The 12,500-nt window shown below is 39.9% G+C and overlaps 1 protein-coding gene across 1 annotated transcript in view; it reads left to right on the forward strand.

Moving 5' to 3' along the window:
• Positions 1–12,500, forward strand: part of pigg (phosphatidylinositol glycan anchor biosynthesis class G (EMM blood group)) — a 142,686-nt gene that overhangs the window by 72,914 nt on the left and 57,272 nt on the right. The window contains exon 8 of the mRNA XM_084430111.1: positions 4,885–5,169. Within this exon, the coding sequence (XP_084286237.1) occupies positions 4,885–5,169 (285 nt within the window). The remainder of the gene's footprint in view (positions 1–4,884; positions 5,170–12,500) is intronic.

The raw sequence follows: 12,500 nt of genomic DNA on the forward strand, positions 1-12,500 counted from the left end.
CCATATTATGCCATCCATCCATCCATCCCATATTATGCCATCTATCCATCCATCCCATATTATGCCATCCATCCATCCATCCTGATTTGACTAATTTGTACTGCAGAATCTGATCATGCATATATATCAATGGCAAACTATGAGACTTGTTTTCTCCTTCCATTTTAAAAAGTTGATTTTGTTATTTAAAATGCATGATTGTATGGTTAGCGGTTTTGTTTTGTAGAATTGTGACCTGAAAACTGTTTCTGAAAACCATAAATGTAAGTTGCTAACGAGACTACAAATAGTGCTGACCACAAGAATCTGAGTTTACATGCTTGATCAATCGAACAGCCGATGTGCCAGCTTCACCCGGCATGCTGGGAAAAGGTCCACGCCATAATGAAGTGCACCAATTAGCTTTAGTCACGGTGTTGGACAAAAGGTCAAAATAAACGAGGAGAGAGTTGTGTAAAAGAACCACAACATCCATTCCTTTCTGAGCAGTGTTCCAGGACTCCGGAGGCTTCAGAAACACCGGGCAATTACAGTTGCTCTGTAATTTTTACACTGGCTGTGTGAGAAAAACACAGACGTGTTCAATTTAGACGGGATTGAAAAACACAAGGTACAGCTGTGAAACAAATCGACCTGACCTCCTCAGGGACGACTAGTCCTGTCCAGATACCTGGAGAAAAAAAACAGAGTTAGCTCATAAAACTTCTGTTCTGTTCGAGACAAACATCAATGCAATAATGCAACATGTACTAACAATGGAAAAAATACCTTTACAGCATTTATTCATTTCTACATGCACGACCGTTCAAAGGAAATCAACACTTTTATTCAGAAAGGATGCATTAATCTGATCAAAAGAGACAGTTAAGACATTTATAATGTTATAAAATATTTCTATTTGCTGTTCTTTTGAACTTTTTTATCAATCGAAATCAAAAAATGCATCAGTTTCTACAGAAATATGAACACTGATAATAATCATAAATGTTTCTTGAGCATCAAATCATCATATTAGAGTGATTTCTGAAGGATCATGTGACACTGAGTAATGATGCTGACAATTCAGCTTTGATCACAGGAATAAATTACACTTTACTATATATTCACATATCCGTTTTAAATGATTATAATATTTCACTGGTTTTACAGTATACATATACATACATCTTGACTATATTTTTGCAGTTTCTATCAGCTGGGTTCTTTTATTCCGACCTCCTGCTGAATCTAGTCTCCACGAGCTTTTATCTCAGGCGATTGGCAGTTTGTGTCTTTTCTCCGTTAAATATTAACGCTGCGGATTCTGACCCTCTGAGCTCGACTTCTGAGAGAGAACTGTTTTTGAGGTTTTGTTTTTTTATGTCACTTTTTCACAGCGCAGATGTAACATCCCGCAGAGATGTCAGCGAAGACAGCCGTGCCCGAGTGAACCGGATGGGGGACGGGAAAAGAGCGAGTGCTTTTCAAAGCCAGCGTTTGACTGTCGGTGTGTTGTTGCGAGTCGGAGGCAAGGACGCGTCAGTCCTCTAAAGCCCCTTTTATCAGTGATCTCCCAGAGCTTGAGATATTCGTGAGTCATTGCAATGGAAAAAGAGCTGATTGAGGCTTCCTTCTGACACTTGTGTTCCTGAGTATTTCTTCAGGGTTGTTTGTGAATACATGGAGACAAACACCATCATTCATTTCCCATGAGCTTTATTGATGTGCAACCCACGCTGACCACCCTTCAGATGAAGAGTGTGTGTTTAAATGAGATTACAGCTGCTGTTTATTTATCTGCATTAGTCCGATTAAAGTGCAGTTGTGTTTGGGAAGGACGAGGTGTGTGTTATATTAGCATCCATCTGGGGTGTGTTGGCATATTCAGGACTGAGATGTTATAAGCAAGAGTTTTCTTTTTGTATACACAAAGACATTGAGATTGTGTATTGACTTATTTTTTTCATAGAATTAGTTTTGCTATATAAAACATTTACAAATGTCAAGATTCATACAAACTGCACAATGTAACTTTCGGCCCTCTAGTGGTTAAAAGCAAAAGTGCATGTGTTTTGTGGAAGAACATTGTTGTGGTTGTGCTTCGGCTCTGTGCGGATGAATATGATTCTCCTGCCGATCATAAAACACTCACTATAGGCTTCAGAAATATAACCAGTTCAGAAATATTACCAGTTTAGTTTAAGGATCTCAAACGTTACTGTAGTTTTAGCCGTTAATAGACACGATACTTCCTTGAGAATAAACTCCAGCACAACAGCCATAATGAATGATCTTCAGGATAGATAACGCTGAACTCTGTTAGAGAGACACAGAAGACAGTTTCTCTGTTCAGTAAAACACTCACTCTCCAGTCGAGTCATAAACACATTCATCTCTGCGTCGCTTTCACATTTCAAATCCCTCCGTTCTCAATCTCCTAAAGCTGAGCTGATGTTGATTCTTGTTTTATTACGATCTCATTCTCTCTCCTCCAGCAGACTCTCCTCTGTACACACACACACACACTCACTAACTCACTCACTCACTTGCTCACTCTCTCACTCACTCACTCACTCTCACACACACACACACACACACACACACACACACACACACACACACTCTCACTCACTCACTCTCACTCTCACACTCACTCACTCACACTCTCACTCACTCACTCACACTCTCTCTCACTCTCTCACTCACTCACTCACACACACTCTCACACTCACTCACACTCACTCGCTCACTCACTCACTCACTCACTCACTCACTCACTCACTCACTCACACACTCACTCACACACACACACACACTCACTCACTCACACACTCACTCACTCACGCTCGCTCGCTCGCTCACTCACTCACTCACTCACTCACTCACTCACTCACTCACTCACTCACTCACTCACTCACTCACTCACTCACTCACTCACTCACTCACTCACTCACTCACTCACTCACTCACTCACTCACTCATCAGCCAATCCAGTGTCTGCAAAGCCAGGCATGCAAAACTAATGACAAGCAGAGAGACTGGCTAAAAACTTTGATTCTTTTTTGTGTTTACAGGGCCTTGTGTTGTCAGAGTTGTGTGTGTGTGTGTGTGTGACTTCTCAGGACAGTTATTTCAGTGATATCTTCCAGGGGTATTTTATGAGTGATATTCCCTGAAAATCACTTACAGCAGCTTTAATACCAGCCGCTATCGGTCTCCACTGAGCGTTTGTGATGGCATCACCCAAGACAGATGCTAATATAAACCGAGCCCGTCGTGTGTGTAATCTAAAAGCTCTCTCCCTGCGTCTCAGTGTTCACACTATCCATCCTAAACAGTGTGTGAGATTAGAATAAGTGTGTCCCAAAGCATAGTACGTTGAAAAGAGTGTGTCAGAAGTCCTGGATGGTCTACTATTCCCGGTGGATTTTCTAAGTGTGGATCCGTGCTCATTATAACAGCTAATATTACCCACAATCCACTGTGCTTTGGAGGAGGAACTACAAACACAAGTAAATAGTGTTTAAAAACTACAAAACATGGCGGATGTGTGCGACGACGGGGGGAGGTTTAGATAAAGGTTTGAGTGACTAATCAAAGTTTAACCTGATAAAAAAAAAGTATGTTTAATTTAACGTTATTTGTGTTATATTTCATCTGCAATAACATTGTGGACTTTCATAAAGATCCATTTGGCCATGCATTTAAATTGCATGAATATGAGGAGAGTCTCTGCAGATCATCGAGCTTCTGCATTTCTCTCCGATACAATAGGAAATTAAATGTGAAGGATTTAGTCTTTGACAAGATGATTGACAGGTCAGTTTACTGTGATAAGATGATTGACAGGTCAGTTTACTATGATAAGATGATTGACAGGTCAGTTTACTGTGATAAGATGTGACGGAGAGCAACCGTTAGAGACGCGAGTGTATGAGGTGATAGTGTGTCCCAAAGCGTGTGTACTCTTCTGCTACACACTCAAAAGTATCTACTTTTTCTTCACAGAATGAGTTCATACTTTCAGGGCGTAGTATAAGAAGGCGAACTGAGACGCAGCTCCTGTGTTTCTCCGGGTGCTGTCAGATAGAGCAGCGTTTACTGAGCCGTACATCACTGACAAGCTGCACATAACAAACCATTGCAGCTTTCATGCAAATTGCAATAAATCGTCCAGCCCTAGTGTAAATGAATAGTCTTGGACTTGATGCTGAAACCCAAAGCACAGGACAATAGAGACGCCAGAATAACAATATTCATGATTCTGAAGCTGAAAACAGAATTATTGTAGACGAATATGCTTGATCTCTGTCACTGACTAGATATATTTAACATAATGTCGGACACTTTTTACTGGTGACATCAGACATTATCAGGACACACACATATGCATTATTATACATTATATTCAACATTATATATAGTAGTTTAATGTAGTACTGACTAGGGCTTTGACTTTTGCCCAAAAATCATATTCAAAGTTCGCTTGTTTATTAATATTAATGTTCGAATATTTATTAATAATATTTTGACCATTAAATGCCTTCAGTAAGACCCCTCTGAATTGAAAACAACGTTTACAAGCAAATGCATTTACAAAAAATAATGCCCGTTACAGGTTTGAATATTAAAGGCTACCTAATATTCGTTCGAATATATCATAATTTTTTTAAATGTTCGAATTATATTCGAATAACGAAGTTTGGAGTCGAAGCCCTAGTACTGACACTAAAACTCTGAAAACTTTTTCTCACACAGTAATTTTTATTTTGGGTATACTATCCACGATACATATTGTTTCATTTTTGTATTGCAATATATTGTGACACGATATATTGTAGTAAACTGCGATTAGTCGTGCAGCCCGTCGTGTGTGTGATCTAAACACTCCCTGTGTTCCTCCAGGTGCTGCTCCTGCTGGTGCTGGCGATGCCGGAGGCGCTGAGCAGGGATGCGGTGGTGGACGTCCCGTTGGCCTCGTCTCTGCTCTCGCTGCCCTTCTGTCTGCTGTGTGTGCTGGGATCTGCTCTTCATGTGCTGGTGTGCACGTCTGCCGGCGGGTCGTGTTTCCTCTGCTCTCTGCCCTGGCTCCTGGTGTTCAGCGTTATCCTCTTCTCCTCCGCATTCATGTGTGCGCTCGGAGCCATGGCCATGAGGAGGATTCCCAGCAGCAACAAGACCCCTGCTAAGGTGAGCGGACAGGAACGTTTCTGCGGCACTAATCACCAAATCTCTTACATTGTACATGAGGCACAATTGCGAGTTATAAAGTCAGAATTCTGACTTTTTCTCGCAATGGCGAGTTATATCACACAATTCTGACTTTATAACACGCAATTCTTATTTTATAACACACAATTCTGACTTTATAACACGCGATTGCGACTTTATATCACGCAATTCTAACTTTATAACACACGATTGCGACTTTATATCACGCAATTCTCACTTTATAACACACGATTGCGACTTTATATCACACAATTCTAACTTTATAACACACGATTGCGACTATATCACGCAATTCTAACTTTATAACACACGATTGCGACTATGTCACGCAATTCTGACTTTATAACACACGATTGCGACTTTATATCACGCAATTCTGACTTTATAACACACGATTGCGACTATGTCACGCAATTCTGACTTTATAACAGGCGATTGCGACTATCACGCAATTCTGACTTTATAACACACGATTGCGACTTTATATCACGCAATTCTGACTTTATAACACGCGATTGCGACTATCACGCAATTCTGACTTTATAACACACGATTGCGACTTTATATCACGCAATTCTGACTTTATAACAGGCGATTGCGACTATCACGCAATTCTGACTTTATAACACGCGATTGCAACTATATCACGCAATTCTGACTTTATAACACGCGATTGCGACTATATCACGCAATTCTGACTTTATAACACACGCTTGCGACTTTATATCACGCAATTCTGACTTTATAACACGCGATTGCGACTATCGCGCAATTCTGACTTTATAACACGCGATTGCGACTTTATATCACGCAAATTCTGACTTTATAACACGCGATTGCGACTATCGCGCAATTCTGACTTTATAACACGCGATTGCGACTTTATATCACGCAATTCTGACTTTATAACACGCGATTGCGACTATCACGCAATTCTGACTTTATAACACACGATTGCGACTTTATATCACGCAATTTTGACTTTATAACACGTGATTGCGACTATCACGCAATTCTGACTTTATAACACACGATTGCGACTTTATATCACGCAATTCTGACTTTATAACACACGATTGCGACTTTATATCACGCAATTCTGACTTTATAACACACGATTGCGACTTTATATCACGCAATTTTGACTTTATAACACGTGATTGCGACTATCACGCAATTCTGACTTTATAACACACGATTGCGACTTTATATCACGCAATTCTGACTTTATAACACACGATTGCGACTTTATATCACGCAATTCTGACTTTATAACACACGATTGCGACTTTATATCACGCAATTCTGACTTTATAACACACGATTGCGACTTTATATCACGCAATTCTGACTTTATAACACGTGCTTGCGACTATCACGCAATTCTGACTTTATAACACACTATTGCGACTATCACGCAATTCTGACTTTATAACACCCAATTTCAACCTTATATCATGCAATTCTGTCAGAATTTGGCATCACCAAATGTCTAGCATTGTTCATGCACAGACCAATCAGCATCTGAGGCTTCCTTCAAACAGACCTTAGTCAGGTTAGACACCATATTGGATGAAAACGACGAGGCTGTGAGGGATAGACTTACTTTTTGCAATGGAATAAAGGTCCTCCATCACGTCATTTTCACAACTTACCAACTGTAGAAAGCTATGGAAGCTTGTTTCCGCCACAGGATAAAACATTTTAAAAGATAATTGTGACTTTTATCTCACAATTGCAAGTTTACTTCTTGCAATTTTGACTTTATAACACGCAATTCTGACTTTGTCACACAATTCTGACTTTATATCACGCAATTCTGACTTTGTCACGCAATTCTGTAAAAAAATGTAAGACAATTTCTTTTAAGAAAGAATACACGCCTGCGCACATATTCAAACGCGCACACCTTAGACTAAACATGTGGTGCGCATGTGCACACCGTCAGCGTTTTCGCAGATTCGCGTTGTTGAGGTTTGCGCTGATAACGTTTTTAAAAAAATTTCACCGCTTGCACCTTTGAACTTATTTCTCAAGCCTTTTTCCTTTTTTCGAACTGCCTGAAAAACCACCTCATGCGAGCGCAAAAACATTTTTGCAATATATGTTTTTTTTTTTTCAAAGTTTCCATTGTGACGTATTTTCAATTCGCAATTTTAATTTGCGCAATTTGAAGGGTTATGGAAACACGGATTGAATCAGATATTGCATCTAATCCACTTCATCCGTGAAAATGTACTCAAACGATGGAGAAAGTGTCCATTCCCTTCCGTATGCATTCAGATACACATGTAGACCATATAAAATAATGTACAATTTTTAAAAAAAAATAAAAAATTTGGTAAAGTTTTAGCATTTTTTGTATGTATTTTGAGCATTTTTTGGTTTTTCCATGTGTTGTGAAGCATTCCTCGCATTCCATTCATTCCTAAGGGGGTCATATCGACCCGTGAGTGAAGGATTTGTTACTTTTTTCAAATTTCAACCACAAAACTCCTCGAATCCATTACATTTATGATTTTTTTTTTTTTGTTGGTGAGTATTTGTGGTTCAAGTGCGACAAAAGTCATAGGGTCTTGGACCCCTCTGATGAACACTCAATTTGATATATATTGTGATATACAGGTGAAACTCGAAAAATGTTAATATCGTGCAAAAGTTCATTTATTTCAGTAATTCAACTTTAAAGGTGAAACTAATATATTATATAGACTCATTACATGCAAAGTGAGATATTTCAAGCCTTTATTTATTATAATTTTGATGATTATGGCTTACAGCTTATGAACGTTTTAGGGGTTTGGGGTTTTCATAAGCTGTAAGCCATAATCATCATCTAATTTTCATCATCTAATCATCGATATTCTAATTTTTCGAGTTTCACCTGTAAGTTGTGTCAGATATTGCATCTAATCCAGCAGGGCTGGGTATCGATTCAGATGTTTCGATTCGATTCTCTATTTGGTTTTCGATTTCGATTCTAAATTCGATTTCGATTCTCGATTCGACTCAATGAATATAGATTTAATACAAATCCTGTATTTATTTAAAAAACAACAACAGTGAACATAAATTTACAAGTGATTACAAACCTGTATATTAAACTCTTTTTTTATTTTAGTTACACTTGGGTACATTAAAACAGAAGCCAACTCTATAACTTATCAGGTTAGGCAGGCTTTTTATGTGATTAAATGTTTGTTGCTGTACTGGTTTTATTGTTTAATGTCATTGCTTTTATGGACTTTGTAAGGAGTCCTTGAGTGCCATGAAAGGCGCATATAAATAAAATGTATTATTATATTTCAAATGCATACAGTGAATAGACAGGATTTTGATGCGAGATGAAAAATTGATGCTGAAAATGGTCAGAAGAGTCGCATGCCTTTATCAAACAGGGGTCAGGTTATTTTATGCTTAAGAGAAAACACACATTAAATCTCACGGCATTAGCATTAGCTGTAAAAGTGGAGGAAAACTAATACTGGCTTTTGGGTGATGGATATATAAATATGAAAAAATAAATCGATTCATGGCCTTTGAGAATCGATTTTGAATCGACCACATTTAAAAAAAACTATTAATCAAAAAAAAAAATGTTGCCCACTTCATCTGTGCTAATGTCCTCAAACGATGGAGCAAGTGTCCGAGTCTCCAGCTCCTCTCGATCGGTTTAATCCCGCTGACGTCGACAAACAAACAGAGCTGTGTTTTGCCATCTTGTTGACACTCGTCAGAGAAGTCGACCTGTGAACGTCTGTCTTGTATTCCTCTATTAGGCTGCGAAGGATTTTGTGCTTCTGAAGCTTCATGTCTCTGGAGGGCCGAGTTTGAGTTTCAGAGTTTTTCATTTTGCTCTAAACACCAAAAACAAGTCCTGACTGAGGAGTTCTCCTCGACAGTTTACCCAAGGACGAGTTCACAGAGTCTATTTTGGGTGTGCTTGGATAGACAGGCTTTGCTGTGTCTTTCCTCATGTGTGAACAGGACCTGATGTCAGAAGATGGCTTTGTAAATAAGCCTGTTTAGGAAGTCAGGATGATACAAAAAAAAAAAATGGGGCGGAAATGTAAAGTATTTGATCAAAAATACTGTAAAAGTATTGTGAAATTTCATTCATTTAATTTATATAGTACATTTAATGCAATAGCTGTTGCCCAAAGTGCTTCACAATCACTACAAACACAGAAATAAGAGAGAAATATTACAATTAGTGCTGTCGTGCGATTAAAAAAAAGTAACTAATTAATCGCACATTTTTCTGTAATTAATCGCGATTAATCGCACCTTACATTAACGTTTTGAATATATTTTATATTGTAATAATTCACGTTTAATCTACTAATTAATGTAGAAACAACATAAAGTTGGATATATATATATATATATATATATATATATATATATATATGTCACAGTCTTCACTGCATATATTATAAATTAAATATAATTTAATTTTGATTAAAGCTACAAAAGTTATTCACCCAAGAGCAGTGAGTGATTTTCTCTTTTTCTTTTCTTTGATTAACATTAATGACAGGCATCAGCAGGTTTATTAGGATTTTATATATTAATTATATAGATTATTTTCCTAAAAATCTTGGTTTGTGTCTCACTGGTTTATTAGGCCGTCTGTGTTTTTCTGGAGAAGTGTGAGTAAATGATGAGAGCGTTTTCATTTTTTAAGTGAACTATCCCTTTAATAAAAACTCCACTTAATAATGCATATCTGATTTGAGGCTCTGAAACAGCAGAGACAGGGAAAGTTTTCCAAGAGATTTACTCGCAGAGTTAATGAGATAAGAAGAGGACACCTCTGTTAATTACCTCTCTCTCTCTGTCCCCCTCTCTCTCTCTCTCTCTCTCTCTCTCCCTCTCTCCCTCTCTCGCTCTCCCCCCCTCTCTCTCTCTCTCTCTCCCCCCCTCCCGCCCCCTCTCTCTCTCTCCCCTCTCTCTCTCTCTCTCTCTCCCTCTCTCCCTCTCTCTCTCCCCCCTCTCTCTCTCTCTCTTTCTCCCTCTCTTTCTCTCTCTCTCTCCCTCTCTCTCTCTCCCCCCCCTCTCTCTCTCTCTCTCTCTCTCTCTCTCTCCCTCTCCCCCCCCCCTCACTCTCTCTCTCTCTTTCTGCGGCACAGCAGAGAAAATGCTGACAGTCAGAGGTGAGAACAAACAGAATGATCATTAGAGAGAGAGAAAGTTTTGCAGCATCACTCCTGACTCCCCCTGGAGTTGCTGTCAGCTGTCAGTCATGTGAAGCATCACTCTTGCTCAATATTTAATGAGCAGGGTTTGTGCTCCGGTGGGAAGAGCTCAGTTTCATGCACAGAGAATATTCTAGGCTCTAAATTAAACGTTTTATGATTTTTTAGCAGCATTTAGGTTGAATAAAGACAAACCCGAGGCGCCTAATTCGAGGGGCCGTATGGAAATGGAAAACCGGATTTTTCCGCCTCGTTTGATGTACTGTGTGTGCTAGTGATCGGCACACAGTGTGACAGCGGTAATCATTCAGGAAAACACAGCTATGATTTATGTGATCGGTGTCGATGGAATATTGAGGCTAGGACAGCGCTTTATCCGTTAGCCGTCACTGTTACTCGTTTAGGAAATCTGATACTGATCCAGGAGCTCATTTCATTGGCAGGACAACAGCAGGATATCCATCCATCCATCCATCCATCATATCCATCCATCCATCCATCCATCATATCCATCCATCCATCCATCCATCCATCCATCCATCCATCCATCATATCCATCCATCCATCCATCCATCCATCCATCATGTTCATCCATCCATCATGTCCATCCATCCGTCATATCCATCATGTTCATCCATTCATCATGTTCATCCATCCATCCATCCATCATGTTCATCCATCCATCCATCATGTCCATCCATCCGTCATATCCATCCATCCATCCATTCATCATGTTCATCCATCCATCCATCCATCATGTTCATCCATCCATCCATCATGTTCATCCATCCATCCATCATATCCATCCATCCATCCATCATGTTCATCCATCCATCCATCATATCCATCCATCCATCCATCCATCCATCATGTTCATCCATCCATCCATCATGTTCATCCATCCATCCATCCATCCATCATGTTCATCCATCCATCCATCCATCCATCCATCATGTTCATCCATCCATCCATCATATCCATCCATCCATCCATCCATCATGTTCATCCATCCATCCATCCATCATATCCATCCATCCATCCATCCATCATGTTCATCCATCCATCCATCATGTCCATCCATCCGTCATATCCATCCATCATGTCCATCCATCCATCCATCCATCCATCCATCATGTCCATCCATCCATCCATCATGTCCATCCATCCATCCATCATATCCATCCATCCGTCATATCCATCCATCATCCATCCATCCATCCATCCGTCATATCCATCCATCATGTCCATCCATCCATCCATCCATCCATCCATCTGTCATATCCATCCATCCATCATATCCATCCATCCGTCATATCCATCCATCCATCATGTCCATCCATCATGTCCATCCATCCATCCATCATCCATCATGTCCATCCATCCATCCATCCGTCATATCCATCCATCCATCATGTCCATCCATCCATCATGTCCATCCATCATATCCATCCATCCATCATGTCCATCCATCCATCATGTCCATCCATCATATCCATCCATCCGTCATATCCATCCATCCATCATGTTCATCCATCCATCCATCATGTTCATCCATCCATCCATCATATCCATCCATCCATCCATCCATCCATCCATCCATCATGTTCATCCATCCATCCATCCATCCATCATATCCATCCATCCATCCATCATGTTCATCCATCCATCCATCATGTCCATCCATCCGTCATATCCATCCATCCATCATATCCATCCATCCATCCATCCATCATGTCCATCCATCCATCCATCATATCCATCCATCCGTCATATCCATCCATCCATCATATCCATCCATCCGTCATATCCATCCATCATCCATCCATCCATCCATCCATCCATCCGTCATATCCATCCATCATGTCCATCCATCCATCCATCCATCCATCCATCCATCTGTCATATCCATCCATCCATCATATCCATCCATCCGTCATATCCATCCATCCATCATGTCCATCCATCCATCATGTCCATCCATCATATCCATCCATCCGTCATATCCATCCATCCATCATGTCCATCCATCCATCATATCCATCCATCCATCCGTCATATCCATCCATCCGTCATGTCCATCCATCCGTCATA

Source organism: Rutilus rutilus (genome assembly GCF_951802725.1).
Source record: "Rutilus rutilus genome assembly, chromosome: 14".
Lineage (NCBI taxonomy): Eukaryota > Metazoa > Chordata > Actinopteri > Cypriniformes > Leuciscidae > Rutilus > Rutilus rutilus.